General features: G+C 34.2%; 1 protein-coding gene and 1 long non-coding RNA gene across 10 annotated transcripts in view; one reads left to right on the forward strand and one right to left on the reverse strand.

The window, feature by feature from the left end:
* Positions 1 to 23,876, reverse strand: LOC146768684 (uncharacterized). 2 transcript variants are annotated; one of them, XR_014954386.1, is made up of 5 exons: positions 22,873 to 23,876; positions 17,606 to 17,710; positions 15,791 to 15,938; positions 15,210 to 15,308; positions 1 to 13,490 (listed from the first exon to the last, which is right to left on the reverse strand). It is a non-coding gene; the product is annotated as an uncharacterized LOC146768684 (long non-coding RNA). The 2 variants fall into 2 exon arrangements; XR_014954385.1 differs by having other exon boundaries at positions 17,606 to 23,876.
* DIAPH3 (diaphanous related formin 3) overlaps positions 1 to 25,379 on the forward strand; it is a 208,424-nt gene extending 183,045 nt beyond the window's left edge. For 7 of the 8 annotated variants that reach the window (XM_085576840.1, XM_031504802.3, XM_077781371.2 and 4 more), the window contains one exon: positions 23,872 to 25,379. In XM_085576840.1, the coding sequence (XP_085432966.1) occupies positions 23,872 to 24,128 (257 nt within the window). In that variant the 3' untranslated portion in view covers positions 24,129 to 25,379. Of the gene's footprint in view, positions 1 to 20,186; positions 20,233 to 23,871 lie in introns of all 8 variants that reach the window. The other variant, XM_085576832.1, reaches the window with a different exon arrangement.
* Positions 25,380 to 26,640: the final 1,261 nt, after the last annotated feature.

The following is a 26,640-nucleotide window of genomic DNA, read 5'->3' on the forward strand; positions in this document are numbered from 1 at the left end:
CAGGCTACTGAAAGCTAGTAGCTGAGAAAACCCTGAACAAGGTTTTTTTTTCAGCAGCAGCCTGGGTTGGTAGATAGTGAATACAACCTGAATTTGAGAAAATTAATATAAACTTAACTAGATAGAGAGGAATATGTTAAATACAATAAAACTTGTTTGTTGAGAAGATTTTTATATTTTAGCAAAAGAAGTTTGCTTTCCTATTTTATGAAGGTTAAAATGATTTTTCAAAGGAACTCTTATCTTTTATTTTCCTTTTTGTTGACGCAGCATCATTTATAGACATCTTTTCATGTCTTTGTTCTTTTTCTCATTATAATATGTAAATATTATTTTTGAATCCTTGTAATGCACTTGGCAAATCTTTTTTTCTGAGAATAAATTTGTTAAAGGTGAACTGCTCTTTTGCAACTGAGTTTAGACTAACAGCTGGGATTTTGCACAGTCACTGTTTCAAAGTATTTGTGTAGATTATTAACAGAACTTCTGTTGGCATTAATAGTTTTACTAAAACCTGTTGAGTCAAGAAATCTGCATGTAATGTATATTCATTCATAATATTTGCATGTGTATAAAATGTCTATAGACATCATCATTTTCATATGTATTTAATAATTATATATTTGTTAGAATTGGGCATTAATTTTTAGTGGTATCAAAATTAGGGTTTTCAAGGGGGTTAGTAATGAAAAATATTCTCTGTAATAGTTGTTGTTCAGTGTAGATATGGGTTCAGTTGCTTATATTTTTTCAACTTAAGGGAAACAATTTGGTTTCCAAAAATAGCACATTAAAATATTGTAATTTTTTTCTTGTCTACCTAAATCACTCACTAGAATTCATAGGTCAGTTATGTCTGAAATTCATTGACTTTAGATTGACCTGAGTAAATAATGTGTTTAATAAAAAACTGTTTTACAAAGAATCTCTACCATTAATCAGTATTTCAGATAACTGTTGTCCTCTTTTTTTTAACATGCTGACATGTTAAAGAAGAAAATTAAGCTTTTTAATGCAATGTTACCAAAATATCTAGAAAGTAGTTGTGTATTATGAAAACAATCCTATTACTGATTAATATTTATTATTGTTCATATTTGTGATTCAGATTCTTTTCTTAAGCTCATTTTTAAATATATTTACAGTGCTTCATTTTCAAGCAATAATCATATTTTAAGCTTTGAATATCAGTTTCTTCTTGTGACAGTTCTACCAGAAGAGAAGCCCAGTTTGCAATGTCTAATTACAGTGAAATTCTGATTCCCTTAGCCTTGTTATTGGCAAGAATTTTGGCCATTGTGGAATTAAGCTGGTGGTAAAATTGTATCAAAAAAAACCTACAAACTCAAAAACTTTCATATTTGGGCTTCAGGTTTTTTAAGGTTTTAAAATCATTTATTAGGCATTGTCAGATAATTTTTTAGCCAGTGCAGAAACAGTCTGAATTATTACAGTGTGAATTTCTAGCTATTTACTTTAAGAATGTAAATAATGTGGCACAAAGCCATATTTATAATGACTAATGAAAGCTGTTACACTGCAGTCAGAGTGATGCAGAGCAACAGGGCAATTCATTAGGAGAAAAGCAGTTAATAAACAGCTAAAGCATGCCAGTTTGAACCTTTTCCTTTCAACTTCAAAACATATACTCTGCTCTTGGTTTGTTATGCTAAATAATTATTTTTAAGGTAAAGTAGATAAGGAAAAGTAAGGTTTATTCCTGCCTGCTGATTCTTGCTTACTCACAAAAATGCAAAGAGAAGGTGTAATTTCTGGCTTTGTTATGAACAGATAAATATGCTTGCCATGTTTCACTTGTTAAACATACTGTACTTGTGGTTTGTTGCACTGGGATGTTGATTCAGCACAGCATATAAGCACATACATCAGTCCCTCCTGACTTCAAGCACCTCTATTTAAATTCAGTGTTCAACTAAACTAGATCAGGGAGTCAGTAAAGTAAATTAGGCAATCTGGACTTAAATTGTATACTTTTAAATTACAGCTTCTATAATATTAACAATGTGTATCTCAAAAGACACTGCTGACATTTTTGATTGATTTTTCTTTCCATTTTCTGTCTTTAAGACACCATTACAAGATATATAAATTATAAAAGCTGCATTTAATTTCAATTTCTCTTTTATGTAAGATATATATATAAGGGAAAAAGGCAAGTGCCACAGGTGCTAGATGATAAACTTCATAGTTTTAAAGACAGGTTTCATCTAATATTTTATTTTTGAAATAATGCAAACCCAAAATTTGGACAGATATGAGTACTTAAAAAACACCTTGCTATATTTATTTTAGAAATAGCATTTTGTACAAAGTAATTTTACGAAATGCTATTGACAAAATTATATGTCTTTGTCCTTAAACATTAGCAATATTACATGTTGAAATCTTATTGTGACTTTAATTGTATTTGCCCATAAATCACCATTTCCTGTATGTTTTCATTGAATAGTATTTCATTAAATTAAATTATTAAAAAGTGAAACATTCAGGCAGTAAAACTGTAGGTTACTGGTACAGGAGAAGGAATTTTAAGAAAGCATCAAATGACCTTACTGCCATATTTCCATCTCTTCTCCAGACAAAGCAGGATCTTACACTTATATGATGCAGTTCAAGGAAAGACCCATTTCATGTTAACATGTTAGGTGAAAATTCAAAACTCATTTGCAACTACAGTTATTTGTAATCTTGTCCTATTTCTGTGATATACAAGTAGGTATATTTGTGAAATATGTTTCAAACTTCTCTCTAATTTTCAAGGCTGTTTTTGTTAAAGATGCTCAAATTCTGTTCCAGATGAATTTTGTGTAGAACATAAAGAATACAAACTTTGTGTATAACATAAAGTTACTCAAAGTAATTTCCACAACTTGCAAGTACCTCAGGTTTGTTACAGTTAGGATAGTTTACCAGTAAGAAGTTCCCTGCTATGGTATGGTGAAGTCTGGTTCTACAGATTTGTGGTCTGTCCTGTGCATGTCAGCCTGCTAAGAGCAGAGGTGCCGATGCTTTCACAGAAGCAATGTTTTCTATTAAGTTGTTCTCACATCTGTACTTAAGTAAGAAATCCAGAATTTCAGAATCACACTGAAAGTTGTAAAGCATTAAGTGAACAACTAATCATAGAATCATAGAATGATTTGGGTTTGAAGGAACCCTCAAGATCATTAAGTCCCAATGCCTCTCCTGCACAGATGCCACTGACTAGGATGAAGTTGGTCAGGGCCCTATCCAGCTTAGTCTTGAGCATTTCAGGGATGTGACTGCACAGTCTCTCTGGACAACCTGTTCATTCTTCAGCACTCTCTGAGTAAAGAATTTATTCCTATCATCTAATCTATATCTACTGTCTTTCATTTCATTGCCACATGTCTTGTCAATATCTGCTTGCATAAAAAGTCCCTCTTCTCGTTTTTATAAGCCCCCTTTAGGTACTGGAATGCTGCTTTAAGGTCTCTCCTAAACTTTCTTTTCTCCAGATGGAACAACTGCAGCTCTCTCAGCTTGTGTTTGTAGGAGAGATACTCCTCTCTTTGTGTTTAATACATTTCCTGATTTTCTGTAAATTTTCCAAAACATAAAACTAGCTTTTGTAATAAGTTGTGGGGTTTTTGTTCTAGTATAATTTTAAAGGAAAGTTTTAGATGTTTGAAAATGTGAAATCAGCATTGTACAAAGCAATGTTGCAGACCAGAACTGCAACTGTAGACTTGAACATGAACAACTTCGATGAAGAGTGACAATATTTGAAGTAAATTAGATAAATCAGCTAAATTAGATTGCTTCTTTGGTTATGTTTCAAAAATAACTACTAGTTAGAAGAATAAGTACTAGTTTAGAAGACGACCACTAATTATCTGAAGAAACATTTTTGTTCCTACAGCATTGCATTACCTATTAAGAAAAGAATATTAGAAAGTGTCAGGTGTGCAGCAGATTTTCTTTTTTTCTTAGCCCTGGTCAAGCAAAATAATCAATTTTCTGTAGAAATCCTTTATATAATATTTTCTTAAATTTGATAGGGGAGTTAATAACATTTGGACCTGCAATCAACATGGTTCTTCTAAACAATCAGTGATAGATTGCTTATAAGAGTTGACCATACCTAGCACATTTTCAATCCACTCCAGAAGAATTAACTTCTTATGTCTCTCTAATCTTCTAAAATTATCGTCTTTACATCCCATACTTTCATATATTTTTCAGAATCTATTCAATATATTCAGTGGCACCTAAATTTAATAGGTTTTCTTCAATTGAGTCAGTAAGAATTCTAGAATTTAATTCCTAAGCCTTTCTTAATTTTGAAAATGGCAATAGAAAAACTGTACATTCAAAGAAAGAAATAAGTCATATAAGGAAAAAAGCCCTGAAAGATTTTGCTCTGTGTGCTTTATTGTACATGAAGCTTGGTTACTGTACATTTGCGTTCATTAGTTGATAGGCTGTTGAGGTGAACTTGACTTACTGCTCTGCATAGACTAATCATGCTGTCCTACACAGAATGGATGGACATTTTTGGTGTTATCTTTGACTACTTAATTCAGGTGATGTGATTAAACGTCACCAAGGTTAAATTATGAAGTTTGAATCTTTAACAGTCTGTCCTTTGAAAAATTTTATGATCTGACTTAACAACTGTATCTTACTCTGAAGCTGGGTTTGAACCAGATGTCCTCTATAGAGGTCTTCACCATCCTGAGCTTTTTCGTTATCTGAGAGAGCTCTATCTCTTTATTAAATTTTGTGAATTAAAACACGTAAGTAAATTTTGAAGTTATGACATATGCAAATGTCTCGAATATAAAGGACCTGTTTCCATCAGGAGCCATATAGAAGATCTGATAATTAATTTTTAGTAATATTTTCACATCCATATAAAAAATAAGAAGCTCCTTGATTAACATAAAAAGTCATTTGTCTTGCATTCCTCAGATTCAAGTTTTAATGGGGCACCAGACATTTCAGATAAGTGTCAGGAATTTTTAGGGCACCTATTCTACAGTACCTAAATCTTCAGTATTTGTGTTTCATGTCAGCAAGAGCCTTGGTATTTTTGCATCCTCTTTATCAGGGGAATCTCAGGCTTAAAAGGCTTTATTATTTTATTTGTGGTTTTGTTTTTAGGCTGATAAACTGAAGTATACATTTTTTGACTTCCTTATAACTGTGATTTTGTTGGTCATGTAATTAAACAACTATCTTTGCATGTTGTCCTAAAATCCCACTGGAAAATTCCTTATTAGGAAATCACTTAATCCTAAGTTTTATTTTGTGATGTTTCAGGAGAATCTTTTTACCTTCATGGTAAGCTGAGCAGTTCTGGAAGCAATACTACTATGTTTTACCTCCTGAGGATTTACTTGCACCAGCTTCAACAGGTCACAAATTTGATGGCAAAATTTAGTGACTCTGCCTCATGCTTTGACCACTAAGAGACTTTCCCTAAAGTACATATTGCAATAGTTACAAGTTTTTATCTATAACTTCTTTTCTTCATAGCAATAATAGGCATCTCAGTAAAGATGAGAAAATGCTTTGCATTGATGGAATTAAGCTTACTGTAAATGTAGTAGCCAACCTTGTCCCATTCAAATTGGAAAAACGAAAAAAAAAACACTGTCAAAAATTCAATTTAGCATTACAGAGATTACTGCAGTATAACAGCCCTTTATCTGTAGTAGTGTATAAAAGCACTTCTAACAGTGCATCAATTTTCACAACCATTTAGTAGATTAGAAAGCAATTGTAAACAGAGTAAAACCCACATTAACTCCTGTCAGCAGCCTGCCTTTTTCTCAGTTATGGATTTGTTTGAAATAACAGTGAAGTCTAAAGTGATTGCATCAACATCACAGATTGTATTATAAATATGAATGAACCCATTGTAATAGACTGCATAGTAATAGATGGCAAGAATCTGTCCCCTCCCCTCAAAGTAACAGCTTTTGTAAGGGAAGAATAGCTGTGGCATAAGGAAACATGTCACTCTTCAAGAAGTTACTGGTCCTCTTGTGAAAGAGTAACTGCACCAGGTGACGGATTTTTAAACTGCCCCTATTTTAATAAGTCTTGTATTTCTTTTAACTGAAATAAACTGAAAGTTATATTTAAAAATTCTAAATCAAGTATTTTTAAATGAACAATTATTTAAACAACATTACTGGTGGTGTTTTTTGAGGTATGGAGAAAGAAAGTAGCCATGCATGGGATTATTTATTTTGGAAAACTGCCTTTCTTTTAACTGCTTAAAAATGATAAATGCAGTGAAAATGAGAAGAATACTATTTTTTCCATCATCAGGTAGCACAGTGGTAGTTACAATAAACTGATTCATGGCCAGTTTGGTGAAAGCTGATCTTGAAAGACTTGAAGGTTCTTCATACACAAAATAATGCAGAGTGGACTGTTTTGCATTTTTTTTTTCATTTCTCCAGAAGATGTCTAATGTCTCTAGCAAACACTGGTCACTAGATATTTCCTAATCCCTGTTTCTAAAAGGTGTTCTACTGCATATCTGGTTAATTGCTGCTGTCCATTTAGCTATTCCTTACAGACTTCAATAAGGTCTACTATTCAAATGCTTTTGTTAGAAAACTCTGGCTACCAGTGCATTGTGATAAATGTACCACAGTCATAATGCTATAAAATAGTGCTTCTCTGAAGTAAAGGGGACAGTACTGTATATTTACGTTCCAGTTTGTCACACACAGGATATTAAACACTGAAGACCAAATTTGCAAATGAGGACAGATGTAATGTTTCAGATTTATGGGAGTAAAATCTGTTAGTAACAAAAAAAGATAAAAATAAAATTTTCTCCAAATTGTAAAAATGAAATGTGACAATAGTTATCTTCTCTCACCTGTTGCATTTCATTGTTATTTTGTGAAATATTATGGCAATTACTCAATGAAACATTTTGGACAAACACTTCATTTAAAAAGTCTTTAAATTTTGGCTGAGAAAGTGAGTGTTTTTTTCCATAGCTTTGTATTTCCTTGATATCCCATGTATAATTGTAGTTTTTAACCTTCAGCTTTGTACATTTAAGCAAAAAGTTTCAGGAATGGTAATTTCACATTAGTGAATTTTCTGCTTTACCGTGTTACATCTATTTTTTATATTTTTTTAATATTTTTGCAAATATAACAAGAAAATGTAATTAATATTTTTGAGAATAAAATGCGTAACCAGTGCTATATCTAGGTTTATATTATTTCATCCAATAAAAAAAATATCATGGTTTGGTAATAATAAAGGGCATTTAATGAAACTTAAAAATAATCATCACTAAAAAAATACAAAACATCAAAGAGTTTATTTTAGAGCTGTGTGATTTCTTGATTTATATTTTTCAAAAAATTCAAAAATTCAAACATTTTTTCTCTTTTTTTTTCAAAAAGTTTAGGTGAATGAGTGGTTTCTTAAATTGGACCCAGCATTCTAATGTAACTTCCTGTTGTTAAATGTTCCTATATAGTGGATTTCAATATTCCAAGTCAAATCAGTGCACAGAATTCAAGTGCTGTTCTGTGTTCTAGACTTACACAATCATAAATTTGATTGTCTTGCCTTTCTCTGTCTTTCATTTACCTTACATGCTCTTGGGTGCAGCTGAAAGTGTTTTTCCAAAACTCTCTCATCCATCCTAAGTGCTCAGTTCTTTCTAAGATGCTTTCTCATCTAATGCAGATTCACATGTAGCCAATGTTTTATATAAATAGATAAAATTCACTGTACCTTGCAGTAATTTTAATTACCATTAGCTTAGTAATCTGTCTTCTTAAATAAGACTTAAATGCCTTTTAAAAGCAAGAGAAACTACAAAGGAAAGAAGTTAGAAACTATAATGGGTGAAGGTCCCATGGCTGGAGAGCAAGCTATCACCTCATTAGGACCTGCTTTAGAATGAAATCCTCAGAAGGAATTGCAGTTGAAACTGAATTTGGGCATTGTTACTGAATTCAGACAAGTACAGTCTCCTCTTACTGACGGTCCCATCACCCCTTACTGACGGTCCCATCACCCCTGAAGCAGTCAAGAGTCGCTGTTCTCTGAACAGCAGAATTGTCTTCCCAAGGCAGGTGAGGTATCCCAGTCCAAGATTTACCAGTCGTTCTGGAGAGGAAGTCACATCAGTGCATCCTCTGCAGCCAGCCAGCTGCCCACAGTGCTGCCCTTACAGGTGTCTGTCTCTCATTTACTCTATTTAGCTACTTCAGCCCACTTCCCTTTCCAAGTTACACCGCTTCTGTTTGAAAAAAACATATTTTAAAGACTATTGGTGAGAAATTACTGTTCAAAGCTGGCAGTTTTCAGACAGGTATAGACACATGTAAAGCAGGTAAATAAACTTTATGTTCAGGTGTAGATATATTGCACTTAATTACATGGGATCTGTTTTGCTTGCCTTCAGTATCTATTTAAAACTAATCTAAGCTTGGCTCTGTCTCTAATCGAAAGAAGCCAATAGATACCTAAAGTATGTGCTTTTAATTGTGCTCTGAAGATTGCCTTTTTCCCTTGACTAGTCCCTTGACAGTGCAATCTCTTTGCCATTATTGTTCTGCAGAGTCAGGCATAATGATTCTGCACCAGGACTACCATGCTCTACAATGATTTCATTATAGTGAAATACTGCCCTGGTGGGTACATAGGATCCATAGATAACATTCCACACTTTGTACCGCTCTCAGAAATTCTGTATTTTGTGTAATTAGTACGTTACAAAACAACTTCAGCCATCCAAAAATAGATTTTCCTATAAATGAGTTGTCTCCTAAATTTGAAATACCTTTCAGCTGAATCCTTGTGTATCACAGTCCTTCCTATATGCACCTATGCACATGTAGTGATTATGGGACTGTGCATAATCTGATGAGGAAAATGGCAGTTTTATTTTAATTCTGATGGGCATAGATCATTTGGATTAGTTTTTGAATGAGTGATGGAATATATATTAAAGTCTGTTAAACAATGAAAAGATCAATGAAAATAGTCTTTTCAAATGATTGAGTCTCAAGTACTGGCATGTTTTTGTTTCATACCAAAAATAGCTTTGTATGTTGGCATTTTACCATGTTGAAATCTTAATGCTTTTCTTTGCTAGTTCTTTAGCTTTATGTTTTATGGAATAATTCAAATTTAACATAATATTTAGTATGTTGTAAGAGAAAAATATTCTGTAATATATGTGTAAAATATGATGATAAGGCCCAGTTTTTATCCCTTTGTCTTTAATTTGGTGCATATTCTGCAAAAGCAGTGTTATGTGTGTTTTGGGTTTTTTGGGTTATCTTGTTTTTTAGAGAGAGACTTCATAAAACATTTTCATGAAACTCAAATCTCTGTTACTTTAATTCTTTCACCTACTAATCTATCTTACTTAACAAAAATGTGTTCACTTCCAAAGTAATATCTAATAATCACAGGGTTGCCTTCCCTTTTAAACTATCATCTCTAAAGACTAAGCTTAAACACTTAGTCCTCTGTGGATGTGAAATTCTTAAGATTTGGTGTAAACAACTAGAGTTCTGTAAGTTTTGCAGGGCCAGGACTAAATCCAAGCCAATTTGAGTTTAAAGAAGTGATGATTTTCACCTCAAGGGTAGGATTCCATGTACCAATGCAGAAGTAGAAATCATTTATTTTATAGGCTGATTTTTAAATCCAGACTATGTTTCAAGCTTGTCAGAAACTTGCAAAGCTATACAGAAGTTTGGGTATCACAAATCAGAGATAAGAACCTAAACAACTATAAGAGCTATGTCTACTAGCGGTAAATGTTCGTGAACATGACGGATTTTTAAAAAATAACAAATGGTGATAGGTAATGGCTGAGCAGTGTACTTAGTAATGGTGTCTTTCACATCTACAATTCTTGTCAGCGTATTACATATTAAACACTTTTCCTCTGCTTATATCCAAAGTGTTTACTGTAGCAATTGTAATTTGTTTTAATTATATTCTTCATGTAGCCAGAAAAAGCTTTGTGCAATTTTACAGCTTCCATTAAAGAAATTGTGAGATATATACTTAACAGTCTTTCAGGCCTTAAAATCACAGAATCTGCACCGTTGTCCCTTAGAAGGGGAGGTGTCATCTCAACAATCTCTTGTCTCTGTCCAGACTACAAAATACACCTTTTATGCAGATTTTGCTGCAGTCAAAAGTCTAAAGGTCCCAGATACAGAAGTTACTTTTAGATATCTGAAGTGTGGGCTCTCTTTACCTGTTTAAAATACCTACATTAGGGTGAAATGAAGCACAGTTTAAAAGTGCTTGTTTTTCCTCACTGAATGTGAAGGGAGCCCGAGGCAACCAGCACAAATTCATTTGGTCCGCTTAATCTCGTACTGGATCAAGGGCCTTTGGTCAGGCACAAGGACACACAGGACTTTGCATGCTCTTGTTACAATTTTATATAACACTGAAGAAAAGAGTCAGGTTTGTTTCTGTACCTGCTAAACATATAAATCCATAGTCAATAAGTTATATATATTTCATAGTTGTAATTGTAATAAGGCCAGTTAAATTTACAGTTTATTGTTTTAAATGTAACTGAGAATATTTCAAAGTATTCATTACCACAAAAAAAAAAAAAAGGAAAAGCATCTACACAAACATAATTGAACTTTTTGCTTTAAGCCGTATTCTTTTACATAACTAAAGAGCTATAAATTTATACATCTTCTTCAGCTTACTGAAACTGTCCTGATTTTGAGCTTAATTTCTGGAAGAAATCTGTTTGGCTAGTAAGCTCAGAAGAAGCAAATGTTTTTAAGAGATATAAGATAAATTATTGAATGCAATAACTGAATTCTTAGACATAGAGGGTATTTTCCCTTCACACTCCCTTCCACAAAGTTTTCCTCATTTATGTGTCTGAAATAAAAATACATAAATAATTAGCCTATTATTTTTGCTGCAACATTTTTACAAATCTCCTTGGAGTCAGCTGAATTGTTATTCTTAACACTTCTAACATTGAGACTCAAGATAATAATAGCAATTGTATGTGGTATTATTTTATGACACAAAACTGAAAATTATATTTCTTCTATAGGACGCTGATTTGAAATTAATAGTAACATGCATGAAAATTGCATGTTAATAAATTTTCCTTAGAAAAGTGAACTTCTGAACACTATGAGATTTTTCAATTGCATTTGTTTTTTTCCTTAGCATTTAAAGCTACTCAGGTGTAGCTTTTCTCTAGAAATGAGCACTAATGAACGTGTTAGAAAAAATTAGAGAATATATCTCTAACATGTTTAGTATGAGTGACTAATTAACTGATGAGCTAGCAATGAGTTTACACAATATAGTTGTTCTAGAAAGAAGTGTCATTTTAATAGTTATTATTTATATTGTGTTTCCTAAAAGGTATTTTTATCATCTCTTTAGAACATGGTAGGAGGAGAAGAATTCTCTTTATGAGAATTGTGTGGCGATTGTGCTCGTGTATAACTGAGAATAACCTATAGACATTCTAGCCTGAATGAATTTATGCACACATGAAACTGTATGTGCACCTTGTGTCCTAAAAAAATCTTTTCAAGTCTTTTGAGTGGTCTTAAATTTTTGAAGAGTTTCTACAGAACTTCTCCTGGCTGTCTTCTAATTTCTTCAGTTATGTATGGAATAAAGGAGGGGAAAATTGAGGAGGTTTCTGAGCAGACAAGTGATTTCCATCACAGACAATCTTGGTCCTGGAAATAAGCTGTTTTATGGATTGAGTTGGCATCTATAGTCAGTACAGTTGCAAAGTAGTAAACACTAGTGATTTCATACAAGTGGCAAAGCTCACCCCTAAACAAGATTGGCAGTGGCTGATTTAAAGGCAGTGAAGTGTCTGCACATCACCATTTGAGAAGGAATTGTCATTGCTTAGATGTGATCATGTACGGGCTTGGAACTATAGTCTAGGCTTGTAGTGGGGTGCATGGCAATATAAACTGACACAGTAAACAATTAAACAAAAGCCTAAACAGGAAAAAATTGAATTGTGTAAAAGTTTGCTATTAAAATCTGAAATCTGTCATGTAAACATGACAAGCTTCTATCAAATTCATATATGCAATGGCATAGAGTTGTTACACTATCTCCAGTTTTACTGGGGGTGCCAGGATTGGCCTTTATGTTCTCCATGGCAGCCCATAAGCTGCTGTGCTTTGTCTTAGTGACTGCTGATGCCACCAAAACAGTGTTTTGGCTGTAGCTGAGCTGTGCTTGCACGGTGTCGTGGCTTTCTGTCTGTCCAAACACAAAAACACAAAGCCAGGAGGCTCAGGGTGGGAAAGGGGTTGGAAGAGGATAACTGACAAAGCTGACTGATGCTCCATATGATGTCATGCTCAGCAATAAAATCTCAGGGAAAGGAGGAAAAGTTCTTTTTGAACATGTTCCTTTACAACCTTAAGCATATTTTAAAAGGACTACATTTTCCCCAACTTCATTCAGAAAACCCCTTCACAGATTTTATACTTTTATGTGTCATAGTATGAATAATATTTAGTTGAATACTCAGAGTAATTGAAGAAAGAAAAGCATTCATGCTAATTCAGATAAATTTCAGTGGTCTTTGCTGTAATATATTGTTCTCTGAATTCTTGCACTGTCTTTACATTTACATTTAAAATGAGAATATATGTGACCATGCATGCTATGGAGAAATAAGTTAAGCATATGTTTTTTTCTTTGTGAATGTCTGAGCTTGTGTATTATTATTTTAATTACCCCTCAGGCAATCTTCTGATGTGTGATCAAGTGCAGGTCAATGTTCTGAGAGTCCTTCAACATGACACTTCACAGAATAATTATCCTGTCATCGCACCTTGATTCATTGTTACATTGTTTCTTGGACTTTTTCCTCTTTCTCACATTTGCTTAGCAACCAGATCACAAGTCTCATACTTATTATTCAAGTAATCACCCTCTGCAGCACATAGATGCATCAATTAAAGCTTTACAAGGAAGCATATTGTTCTGTGTGGAATCCTCAGGTGTCAGGAATTAAAAACTGATTTTAAATGTTGCAGTCTGCGTTCAAATGGCTCATCTGTGTTTATGTTAAACAAACAAGCATGCTAACAATTCCAAACAAAAGAGACAGGTCAAAATGAATGATAAAATTATATTCTGTTCTTAAAGCACTTAGTCTTTTAGAGATTTACCAATTAAATTCAGCTCTGAAATGTCTGAGTGCCAAACATTTATTTTAGCTCTGTTTTTTCAGGTGCAAATCAATTTGATATCTGCTTTATATGTTCTTACCTGTGGTCTTTGTAAACATTTTATGGCTAATTTTCCGATTTGTGTAAATTTCACAGCAATTTATTATTAGAATGAAATTCAAGTACCCAGAAGCTGTCAAGATGGTTCAGTGATTTAATGTTGGCGTCCTGCAGCTTTGACTTTAATCAGCAGATGCTCTGGCATTACCAAAAATGTTTTCTTAACCATCTCTGTCAAAACAAAAAAAAAACCAAACAAAACCAAACAAAACAAAAATAAAAAAAAAAAAAAAAAAACCAACCAAAAAAAACCAAAGGGAGAGACAGACATTATTTTCCTGTTTGGAGTCTCCTTTTTCTGATTAAATTCGGTTTGGGTTCTTTTGCATAATTAATATACCATGATGATCTCTAACCATTTGTTTTTAATATCACCTTTTGAGCTAAACTCATTTGCAAGACTGCTTCATAAGTCAAAACAGACAAAAGATAAACAAGTCTGTGTTTAAGAATCCTCTGTTTCTGGGCTTGGGAGGTCTTATTGCCTTCTGCCTTGTTTTCTCAGTGAGTATAAAGGCTTCAGGGTTTCAGTAGCTCAGTTTTTCATATTCTATGTAATATTTTAAGTTCCTCCATAAGAGAGAGGGGGCTTTTTCTGTATGCGCAAAGGTGTGTTGCATTTTAGATTTTTTAAAACTCAAAAAAAACTCCTCCTACACAATAAGATTAACTTTTGTTAGTTGGTGATTACTAAATAGTATTTGAGTGCAATTGATGAGGAATAGAAGGAGGAAGTTCTACAGTTAGCTTCTGTTGATTTTAAAATACCAAAGTGGCTGCTAAGAGTTTAACTGGTCAAATATAGGACAGTAAATATGTTCATTGCGTAAAAAGTGCATGCCATTAGTGACATTAAACACAGCATTTTGAATTCACAATGACTGGATTAATTACCCATGATAATGTAGCTTGAATTTGTCTTATGATAATACAGTGGTATTTGGAGGAGTCGGTAAAAGTAATTTTTAAATAATAATTCCTCTTTCAGAGACTGTTGAAATCAGTGTCCCTGTTCAGAGCAGTTTGTCACACTTGCAGAATACAGTTGTTGGTGTCAAATGCATATATGGCTGTATCATGTGCAGAGCAGAAACATTTTTTTACATCCCGTCTCTCTCCACACATGAACAAGGCCGAATGAGTCCATCCCAAAGAGAAGGAATAATTAAGTGAAAGCACATAGCATTAATCAGAGCATCATATAAAGAGAGAGAAGAATTGTCAAAGGAATGTTTATGCAATCTTGTAGAGCTAGGGAGAGAGGAATAACTTTTTCTCTGCCTTTATTTCCCAGTATTTACTTTTGCATGAGAATATTCTTGAATATGTACTATTTCCTGCTCCAAGGTTACATTCTGCTCATTAGTATGCTATCAATTATTTTCTGCAGAGCTTTGTCAGAGGAAAGTAAGACCCATAATAATAATATGAAAGTTACATGAATTAAGATGATTTGGCTTCATTCCATTTCCATCCAGTGTATTCATAAAGGCAATCTTGGATGTTAATTTACACAAGTTAAACTTCACAGTCAGGTCTGCTTCTGCACTCTTAAAACTCACCCATGCTATAAAGAAGTACAGATTAGAATTCAGAGTTCTCATAAATACTTGTCCAGGTTAGTAAATCACTGCACTCTTCCCTGTCACAGCATTAACAGCATGTAGTGCTCTCTGTTGCTCTTCTTCCAGAGACCTCTTTTAAAAACGTTTAAAGTTAGGGGAGCCTGAGAATCATATGCTATTCTTGCAATCTTTTGAATAATAGTGAATGACAGCCCACTGTGACTGTGACCTATGTGGGAAGAGCTACCCCAGGACATTGGTCCTGTGCCTCTTAAGCAGTGTGAGGAGATTGTGTTTCTATTCAACTGTTAAAACTAGTACCCACCTCATTTACTCTCAGCTCTAGCCTCTCCTCTTTATGCTGTTCCCAAAAGTATTCCCAGGACTCTGTAGATCTCCCCTTAGCTTAGTAGTAGTTTGATTCCTTAGGAGAAAAGAGCAACAGATGATGAGAGAATGATGGTTTTTCTCGTTGGTTTGATCTGATATTACAAAGTATTTGTGTTCAAACTTAAATCAGTTCAATCTACCAGTACTTTCATTGCTGGTATAAACCTGGGAATGGAAGTTTGGGATAAAAATAAGAAATAAAAATTGCATGGAATTGTAGAAGCAACTGGAATAGCTAATTAATATCTTGTAAACATTTTCTATCAAGAGTAGTGGATAAGAAATATTAATAGTGTCAAACTTTTAAGGCAATTAGTAAAAATAGATGCATGTCCTGGTTAAAGGAAAATTTGGGAGGAAACTTCTGAAGGGGTCCCTCTAGAAAGCAAATTCAAGTGGCCCTCCCCCTACCACTTTGGGAGACAAATCTCCTTTGAGAAAAGCAGAAAAACTTCTTTATTTAACAAGCAAAATACTCACAAACATGATAAAATGAATAATATTAAACAATAAAACCTCTCTTTGTTCTGAAGAGATGGCAAATTTAGAAAATCCTTGTCATTACTGCAGCTCAGCTCGTTCAGTCTCTTATCAGTCCCTCCTGTGCTGGAAATTGCTGCGCCCTGGGTCCCAGTGTGCCACAGATGTGAGCTTCTGGTTTTTCCTGGGTTTTCAGTCCAGAGCAGGTTTGAACAGTTCCAAGAAAAAGAAAAAAGCCACAGTTCAGGGAACTTCTCTGCCTCAGCTAGCAAAAACCTGACTAAAAGCAAAGGAGAGCTCTGTCCCCGCTGTCCCTGCTGCAGACAGCACAGTCCAGGAGCCAGAATGCAGAGGAGTGAGCGCAGCTTCTGAAAGTGAACGGCTGCTCCTTCTCTCCCCCTTCGCTCTTGGAACCAGTCTTAAAGGGGCAAAACTTAATATCCAGCCTAACCAGAACAGACAACTTGTGATACAAGCATCATATAGCCAACCCAAGACAATACATGAACTCATAAAATAGTTTGGGTCAGAATTGGCCTTACAGGTCATCTAATTCCAACACCCACACCATGAGGACAGACACCACTCATGAGATCAGATTGCTCAAAACTCCATCCAGCCTGGCCTTGAACTTCTCCAGGGATGGGGCATGTTTTTTGTGGAGTTTTACTTGTTTGTCTGGGTTTTTTTTCAATGTGTATGCTAAATAGTATATACTGAACAGAAGTGACAACAACATTTAGAACTGTGGTGAGAAGAATCTCATAAATATAAGGTCAGTCTTTAAGATTTGCTTTGTTGTTTGTATTTGTTGTGGGTTTTATTTTCCAGAGGAAGGAGGTTTCCTACTGTGTTTTTCCTTAACAGTTGGTAAAAAGAAGACAAAATTGTGTTTCTTTTCCATTTCAGTTATTTTCATCAGCATGTTGCTTATCATTCCCCATTGCATCTGCTAGTGGCTTTCCTTTGATGGCAGCAGTCTTTATGCAGATCCCTGAAGTTTTTTTTATCAAAGTGCACCTTGAAAGCGGTATTCATCTATAGGGAGCTGGTTTGCAGACAGGTTTAGAGACTAAATGTGTCTACTGCTTGAAGGCAGTTTAGTTTGTGTGAGCTACATTAATTATCATCAGCTGAAGAGGGTGGCTTTAGACTATGGACTTCTGTGTATCTTGTCATAGGTCACTAACATAGTCATCATTTTTGACTGTTAACTCTAAAGACAGTTTGGAATGCAAGATGTAGTATTGCTGTGAAGAAAATACAGCAAGTAATGAACCACATTCCAGGATTTTAAAATACTCTAAAATATGTTAACTTCCAGTTTTATTATCATCATTTCCATGATACTTTTTGACTTAAAGAAGAGAAAAAGTTGAAGTTTATCCTATTTGTGTCTTGAGAAACATCCTATAAACATCTAGTCTGTGGTTTGTTTCTGCCCTCTGGGGCCAGAAGACCCATGCCTCTGGTATTCATGTAGATCAGTATTTACCTTTTAGCTGCCTTTGTCTGACATAAATAAGATTAATTTATTAGTTATTAATACTAAAGTAATGACTTATGATTTATCCATTTTGAAATTAAGAGACTTAGAATTTAGTTTTTCAAGAATGTTTCAAACCATGTGCTCTAAAAATCATTAATGACCACAAAGCAGATTTCTATTTTGGAAATTTCCATTTTGCAGTTTTCCTAGAAACTGCCAAATGTGCCTTCTTTTGGGGAAAAATGCATAAAAAGACACAGAAAATCAACTGTAATGCAGGGTGAAATAGGAAGGACACCAAACTCCAAAGTCTGAAACAGTTGTCTTACAAGACACCTGCAGAGGTTTCTTCTCTCACTGACCTTGGGTGATTTCTGTCAGCAGCTTGATCCACACTCTTGTTCTCTTATCTTCTTGACAGGTTCTCAAGACTTTTGTTAAAATCCAGTAAAGTGAAAGTTGCATTTCTTATAAAAAAAAAAGTAATTGTCTTATCACAGGTGAGAATATATTAGTTTAAACAGAGAAATTGGTTCAAGCTCATTGCAATTGCAAAGTGTCTTCGAAAAAGGCAAAACTTTGAATGGAGTGATCAGCAGGAAATTAAAGTAGTCTTTGAGAAGATATAGGGAGGAAAGGAATTAAAAGAATTTTTAAGGGTTTTACTTTAGGGCCAAATAAAAGGGAGCTGATCCAGCATAGTTCCTCTTGTCAAACATTTATTTACTCACAGTTTGTAATTGACTGTCTTTGAAATTTAGTTTCTATAAATTCTCTGTATTAGCCACACTGTGTGCTGATAGATTCATTTCTTGTCTTTGAAATGCACATAAACCCCCTATATTCACTATTTCTGAAAACTGTCTCATCTAAATTGAGCTTCCTGATAGTGTTTCTTCCCTGTGTTTCACACCTTTTTAATGCAACACTCAAGAACAGCAGCAACTATTAAATGATATGTGCATAGTTTAAAAAATAAATGTTCCAATATCAGTAACACTTTTTCATGTCTCATGAGTTATTGTCTGCTTAAGATTAGTAGAGTTGTGAGAATTTATTATGAAATACAAAGTGTAAGAAATTGCTTATCAAGCAAAGGTCTTTTGAGTACAGCTCACACTCCTTTATGGATTAGGGTTGAAGCTGCAGGCTCAAACAGTCATAACATTATAACATCATAAGTTGTAACAACACGCAGTACTCCTTTTACCAGGGACATTCTTCAAGCCTACCCTTGTCAGTCAAAGATATTGTTGCAAAAACATGAAATCAATAAAAATATTTTAAATATTTTCCATTAAACCATCCAGAAAGAAGCTATCCTATTTTTGATGAATGATCTTATATAATAGATGGACCTTCTAGTTATAGCAGTCTTTCATATTATGTCTAAATTCTGGTTCTGAGGGAAAAGGCAAGCATTGAGCAGGATCTTTTCTCCTGATATTTTGCTGGAAAAATACATGAGCACAGCATCAGCATGCTGTAGCTTTTTGAGAATTTCAGTTCCATGCATCATGGATGAGGAACCAGAGACAAACTGTGGCACCAAACTAGGGAGCCAGTGGTAAGTTATGGCTTGGGCTGTTACCTTTTCCAAGCTAAAGGCCTTTGGTATGGGGACATTCCTTCAGGGTATTGTCTAGGAGATGACTTAAATGACAAGTAAGGACTTTAAATGTAAAAATAATTTGCATTGCCAGTTATGTCAGTATGGGTGGGCTTTAGAAAATGTTGGCATACATATAGCTTCAGGAATATGGTGTAGCATGTGGAGCACAAGTCAAAGAGATCAGAAATATTCCACTGGGTTTATGACCATTTTTCCCTGTTGACTTGGTAAGAGATGTAATGAGGTTGTAACTGCAATTGTTCTTTTTATGTTACAGTTTTGTCATGCCCTGCATTGAGATGTATGACTGTAATACGAGCATACAATGCCACGCAGTTCTGTTCTCCTTATTGCATTTGCAAGTTTATTTTTCAATCAGTCTACAAGTATTTACATAAAAACAAAATATGTCCTTATCATCAAGACTTTTACTGAGAAACTGTGATGAAATAAAGCTTTTCAAAACTCTTTTTAATATTAAATATTTATTAGTTGTTTTAAAAAAATCTATCTCGATTTTAGTGAGTCTCTTGCAATCATTTTTTTATCTATTAAAGATAATATTCAACACTATTGTTAGATTTTAAAATCTCCAACTGATCATATTTTTTTTTCCCCAAGTTCACAACAGGCGAGTTTCATACTACTGATTTCTTTTTGTTCAGGTACTAAGGCACAATTTCCTTTTCCTGAATATCATGTATCCTTTAATAGGTTAGTAAGTTTAGCTGTGTTAGGACATAATTTTGACTGTGGACAGCTATTTTAAGCACAATTTTCTGTCAGCTGAATTTCTGAGCATTGCTGTTAGAAGTCTTGTGTGTAGATGATAGTAAGTATATGGCTCTAGGTTTTGCGAATATGGCTTGGGAATGTTTTTGATTAACAGCAAATTTCAAACAATTAATATCTGTAAAAACTGCATTTGAATAGGTCTGGAGGACCCACAAAATTTCAATATTGAACAAGGGAAAGAAAATATTTCAATATCTTTGAATCTGAACATTGACACTTTTGTAGTAGACATTATGATCTCTGCCTAACCCATGCCTGGGAGCATTCACTAGCAGTAAAGTCAAAACTATTATAGGTTATCATCTGAGCATTTAGAAAACCTAATAATGGATTCAAAATTATTGATAATTATTGATTTTTTTTCCTCTGCATAGTGATTGTTATGATACAGGTGAATGACAAATTTCAATTGTTGAAAGTGACCAAACAGTAGAAACTTGGCTCAGCTACTTCCAGTATATACAGGAATAATAAGTTCTGTCTTTATCCAGTGATTTTTAATGTCTGATTTCTTTTTGTCTTGCTACTACCGGAAGGTGCGCCTTGCTACAGTAGGTGGACAAATAGTGCATCTCCAGAAATGTAAGCTTTCTTTTGAACAAGAATTCATGAAGAAGTGCATTTCCATGAGTAGTTTTTGTTTAACCTTCTGTGTGTATAATTATATTCAGTTCTTTAGAAGTATATTTGAAACAATACATGTGAGTAAATATGTAATTTGTTTCAAATATAGTTTATTGTCAAAAACACAAAACAAATTTATGTATGTCTATGATGTAATGGTTCAAAACATTTTAGGAAAAGTCTTAAGACCAGTATGTTTTGTGGATTTTCTGTGTGTTCCCTTTTTCTGGAAACATAGGTGGCCAATGTCACTAAGTCATGTCCTGGCTGTTTGGGCAGCTATATCAAATACTATCTTCAGAAACAGATCAAATTCCTGCTTATGACTGGTTATGGTTTCCTGCGTTCGCATGTATGTATATTAATTCCAGAACTTCATTACTGTGGTGGTTCCAGGTTTTAATGTCTAACAGTAGTAAATTAATGGCTTATTTATTATTATTATTGTACTTACTTTGTCAGTTAATCTTGCAAGTGAATAACTATATGCTTTATAGCCTTTATCATATGGAGCTAAGGAAGTCCGGTTTTTCCACAGTTGTGGTCAAAGCTGCATGCTAACGTGCAGCAGTTTGCAGCCATGTAGTTCTGAATTCACATGCAAGGTGCACTGTTTTTATTAAACCACTCACCTCAACACTGACAGGTTGAAAATTAACTTCTTTGGTTTCACCACTATAGCATAGGATTTGAGGGAGGTGAGGTTACAATCCCAAGGCAAGGCAGTGGAATGGATGTGGTACCAAAACACCAATGCATGTGAGTTTTGAATCAGTATGTGAGGCAGTATATAGTGCTTAAGTTTGGATTTAACAGAAATTAATTTCTGTTGTCTTAAATTAAAAAAATAAGGAATTAATAAGACTTTTTATCTTGACAGTGCCTAACTAATTGTACACTTTGATTTAAAGAGAATTCATCTTTACTCTGATAAGAATGCCATGAGCAGCATGTATACCTCAAGGAATACAGTGATTAATTATTTACGCGCACATTTACTGAAGTGAGATCTAGGGCTATAAGTAAATGTGTATGCTTTCTAAGCCAGGCCTAGCAAAGTTCAGTGTTTCTGAATGACATTTGCAACAGCCAATATGGTAAGCAGGGAATTGTCTATATCCACATCTGCTAATACTGGATTTGCACTTAGGTATAGCAATGCTCTGTGGAGAAGTTCCGCCTTCCTCCTTGACTGAAGAATGTAAGCAGTAAAGATGCCACCTGATTTAGAAAGCAGCTGAAATAACAACTTTGAGATGATAATACTGTATTTAGATAAAATGTGTGCACGTACTATTTTTTTAAATTTACTCTAGCTGCTCAATATTATTTGTAACATGGCTGAGACCAAAGTGTCCTCATTATTAAGGAATGCTGCTAATCACTAACATGAGACTTAGTGATTTTTCTAGTGAATCTTGACATTATCATTGCAAAGGAGATAAAACAAAAACTACTCACATAAACGAAGCACTGTTTAATGCACTTTCCTAATGCCATTTTTCATTGTTGCAGGACCCTTCAGAGTGAAGGGAAAGGCTGGTCATTCGAATTAAGTGTTGCACTTATTAGTCGATGCCTAGAAATTCACAACTGCTGTTGTTTTAATGGGAAAAAAAGGCACAGCTGTTTTCAGCTTTACTCTGTCCTATCCCTACATGACAATTCCAGACTGTAGGCAGCAATCTGTGGGAAACACTGAAGTGAAAGCCTCAATTAGTTACTGAGTTTCAGAGTGGTAAAAGAGTTTGGATAGATCCCATGAGCTTCTACTTATTAATAGCTAGCTTGCAGCAGTTCCCTGCTTAGGTAGCAGTTGTGTCTCTCTCTAAGGCACCTCTACTCTGCCCTGTGTACACTATGAGAAACTGGGAGATTTTACTGCTGGGTTTTATGTTGAGGCCTCAGTTAATTAGAGTTCCCCATGTTTGTTATACAGTCTAATTCACCACACCTAATTCATCCTCATATTGTGGGGTGAAGACTGCTGAAGCATAAAGTAGTTAAAATTTGGTTGGTGGTACATTTGAGAAGCTTACTTTCAGTGCCTAATTTCCTTTAGACTTTTTTATAATCCAACAGCTATGCTTCATCTCTGATGATGATATGACAATGTGTTTTCTTATACTTAAAAGTGTTGATTTTTAAAAACCAACTATTTTTCCTGTTGCCCCTTCCTGAATGTAAACAGGAATGTCTGTGGTGCAGCTGGTAGTTTGTGTATTGACACAGGTAGCACACTTTTATCTGCATGCAAATATGTGTTCAGAATCAATAAGCATAAACATTTAAATAGAATGGGATATTTAAGAGTGCACATAGAAGGGATATTTTTATTATATATGACAGGTTTATTACATATAATTATAAAGATATGTTCATAAACAGTCATTGGCCTCCTGTGATTCAGGAACACTGTGCTGCTGCATATTCAAGGTCAAATTATTTTCTATAGTGTAAAAAAAAAATATTTTTTTTTCAGTTAAATGACAAATTAGTCTTAAAAAATTTTAATTAAGAATTGCTTATCTGTTTTAAAAGATGATGGAAAGGAGGTATTTATTTTCTTCCCACCTCCCAAAAGGTGATCATACTTACAAAATTTGCTGAGATTGTCCAAGAAAGTGTGTAAAATCCTCATCCATCACCGAGAGCCCCTGGTCAGGGAATGACAGTGCAGTAAATATCTTCAGCAGCTGCCTTTTAATGTACAAGCTGTTTTCGGTAGGAATTTTCAGCACTCACATAAAACACACTGTCATGAGTGACTGCCTGTGCTCCAAAGTCATTACTATTGGGATGATGGAACATCTTTCAGCGAATAACCAAAAAACTTTAAATGTCATGTCAAGTGTGTTGAAGGCATTTTCAAGCCTTGCTCAAGGTTACATGAATATTGAGTAGGCCTGTTTTTAAAAAGTTTGAGATCTATGAGAGAAACCACTCATGCTGGTTTGGAAAACAGTCACTTGATCTGGAAGGGGGTTGGGGAGTGACAGAAAAAGAAGTCTGTCTATTAATATATGCCAAACCTGCAAAACTCCTGCCTGGATATTAACTGAGTGCAACTTTGTGTGACAGGCAATGCCAGTGATGTTTAGCAAAAAATAGTGAATTATGCAATTTCTTGAAATTACTTAAAAGTTCACTAAGGAAAGAAAAGGTATAACAATGGATAATTGAATTAAAATATATTTTAAAATACATTTTAAAATTTGGACAATTAAAAAGTATGTAGGAAATGTAATTAATGAGGTAAAACCTTGTAAGACACTGAGAGGTGCTAGGTATCTCTTTGACTCCAGTAGGAGGAAAAAGGAGAAACAAGGATCCTGTCATGCTATATCCGTGATTTTCTAAGAAATATGTATGTTAATTTAATGAAGACAAGTTAAGTCTGTATCACTTCCAAGGGACCCGGTCCACTGCTTTTGAAGTGATAATATATTTTGTCTTGGCTCCTTGGCATTCATGACTCCTTGTAGTACATCATCTGCTTGTAAAATGTTTCTGATCAAGAGGTCTTTTTATGTTACAGAATGTTGAAACTGAGTAATTTAATAGTGAAACAAGGTTTGTTTGATTTGTCTTCTGCAGAGAACCAGAAAGGACAGCCAGAGAAGCCGTGTTCACACCACAGTATCAGTTTAAACTCGACAAGAAGCCCAGTCACCAAAGAAGTTACGTATGATGTGGAAACAAGTTCCAAGGTGTTGAGCAAGGCTGTTGGGAGAAAGGAAGCCTGTCATGGAGAAGGTGGCAAAGAAAAGAAAATGGATCGTATTGGATCCCCTCCTAAGGGAGAAGCCATTCCAGAAGTAGAAGCTCTCTTGGCAAGACTGCGAGCACTATAGAATAATCATATAACAGATTAAATAAAAGTTAAAAACAATAGCCTACACTACATCTTTAAAGAAATAATAATTTTCTATTTTTGATGTTACATATTTCTTACTTTCTAACTTCTCTGTGGATGAATGATCTGCTTCTAAAATTTGTTTGCAAGACTATACAAACAATACTATAGTTTTGCATAACTGCAAGATTATTTTTTATTATATGTTTTTACTTAATAAGCCTATGAAAAGTATCAGAAGAAGATAAATAGTAAATTGTTCCAAAGCACAATTCTTTTAGTGGACAGGCTGCTAACCATCTGTTTTGAGTGCTTCTGAAAATAGGAATATCTTTTAAGTATTGTTTAATCATCATGCCTGAGAATAGGGTCAATAAATAACAGAAAAGGTATTCTTATATTTTCTACTGTAATTTTTATATTTAAGAGGCTAAAGCACCAAATATGGATCATGATAGTGTCCTTTACAATTACAGTAATATACAGTATCAGCCATATTCCAGTTTGAGCTCATCAAAGAGCATCAAAGCTCTTTATAGAAGAGAATACATCTACATTATAGATGTATTTACCAAATAGTAATCCATGGGCAGTAAAAAAAATGCAAATAATATATTTATGTGTAATTAATATATCCCTGCTTTTAAGGTTATTATGATTATTATATCAAAATAATATATACAATTGCTTTGATTGCAATGTTTTGCAATTGTGTCTTTAGCTGGGGAAAATGTCTTCACAGTTATTTACCAGTGTAATATTTTATCTTTTCACATGCAAATTAATGTTTCTATAAAAGGGTCATGTAATGGAGAAGATTTTTCAATTGGTTTTTCACAAACTCATTTTCCAGTAGCCCATAAAGTCTTACTTGCTGGCACAACAGGAGTTTTGCAAGCGATTGCATCTTTTTTATCCCACTGTCACTGTACAGGGTTGCGTGTTTGCTATCGTATTTATTAATTGCACATCAGAAAGAGTTGCTACCAATGTTACTAAGTAGGGAGCTATTGTTAGTCTCTTTGCTCTGTTATTTAAAGCTTCCTTAATATAAGAGTGTATTAAGAATCTAATATCTTTCTTCTAAATTGCTTTATTTTTCTTTACAAGATGCTGAAAAATATGTCTTTCAATAAGAGTCAGTTACATGAAACCAGTGTTTCAATGCTCCAGTGCTTTTTATATCCTTGTTTAAGTTGCCTTTGTACTCCTGCACTAAACATTAATAAAGTTAATTAGAACTCAAAAACTAGGCCTGATTGCACACATGGCGTAGGGGGGTTTTCAGCCATCATGGGAATCAATCTCCTGTTTCTGGGACCGTTGTAGCTGTCATTATGCACTAATTATATTTCCCGCCTTTGCTGAAAAGAGAGGTATAAACACAAATCAGGGAAGGATTCAGAGCAGGCCTGTCAGACAGACATCTCTTCAGCTCCCCTTGCAAACAATGGGCACAGCTGTCATACAGACACACCTTTGCTAACTTGAAATATATCTTCAATGTAGAACTTGAAATACAGTGACTGATAGTTGTTCCACTAAGGTCTTCTGCACCTCCAGTATTAAGACTTACTACCCATATTTACAGGGTGCAGTAAAAATTACTATCTAAAAAGTCCAGTATGATTGACTACATAAAATGACATTTCAAACACAAAGAAAATGCCTGTTCCAGGGGAATAAAAGTTAGCAATAAACTGGATCTCCTCAGTTGCTGGGGATATACTAAAATAAAAGGGCTAAAAGTAGAGAGCCATCTCTTAAATATTATGATGTTCCTCTTATGCTTGGAGGATGGTAGTGTAGGTGGTGTGTAGATGGAAGTACAAATTATTTTCATGAACACTGTAAACTTGTTCATTTGAATTAATGGGTGAAACTCCACCTCAGAAAACTGACTACACTACTGCATAGCTGATCAAGCAATGAAAAGTTAGAAAACTATCTACTGAATTTTTCAATTAACAAAATGCTCCTAGAAGCCTAACATCTCCTGATTTTAAAACAAATATTTAAGTTACAGAATTTAAGCTACTTTTTTTACAGTTTGGGTAGCTTTTAGAAAAGTATTCCAGGGCTTTTAGTCCTTTTAACATATTGTGTTTCTGAATTAATCCTTTCAAGCAGTCATCAAGTTAATTTGCAGAGGCAAACAAGGCAAATAAAAAGCTGTGCAACTTAGAATACATGTACATACAGTATCCATTTTTTTTCCTCCTTCTGTGTTTCTTTGTACCATCATAACTTAATCTACTCAAAGTACATGGTCCAGTTGAAGTACACAGTAGGTTTGCTTTCTATGTTTTATTTTTCTTTAATTTCCATTAGACACAAACTCATTCACAGGATGTTTTTGATCTGAAAAATGCTAGTATTGCCTAATGAGTTCAGAGAAAAAAAAAACTTTGAAAGTATTACAGCTGTATTGATTTCTATGATTTTATGTTTTGATTAAAGTATAAAACTCAGCTTGTAAATTATATAGAGTAAATTATTTTAATTACATT

The sequence above is a fragment of the Lonchura striata genome, chromosome 1 (assembly GCF_050655825.1).
Source record: "Lonchura striata isolate lonStrDom1 chromosome 1, ASM5065582v1, whole genome shotgun sequence".
NCBI lineage: Eukaryota > Metazoa > Chordata > Aves > Passeriformes > Estrildidae > Lonchura > Lonchura striata.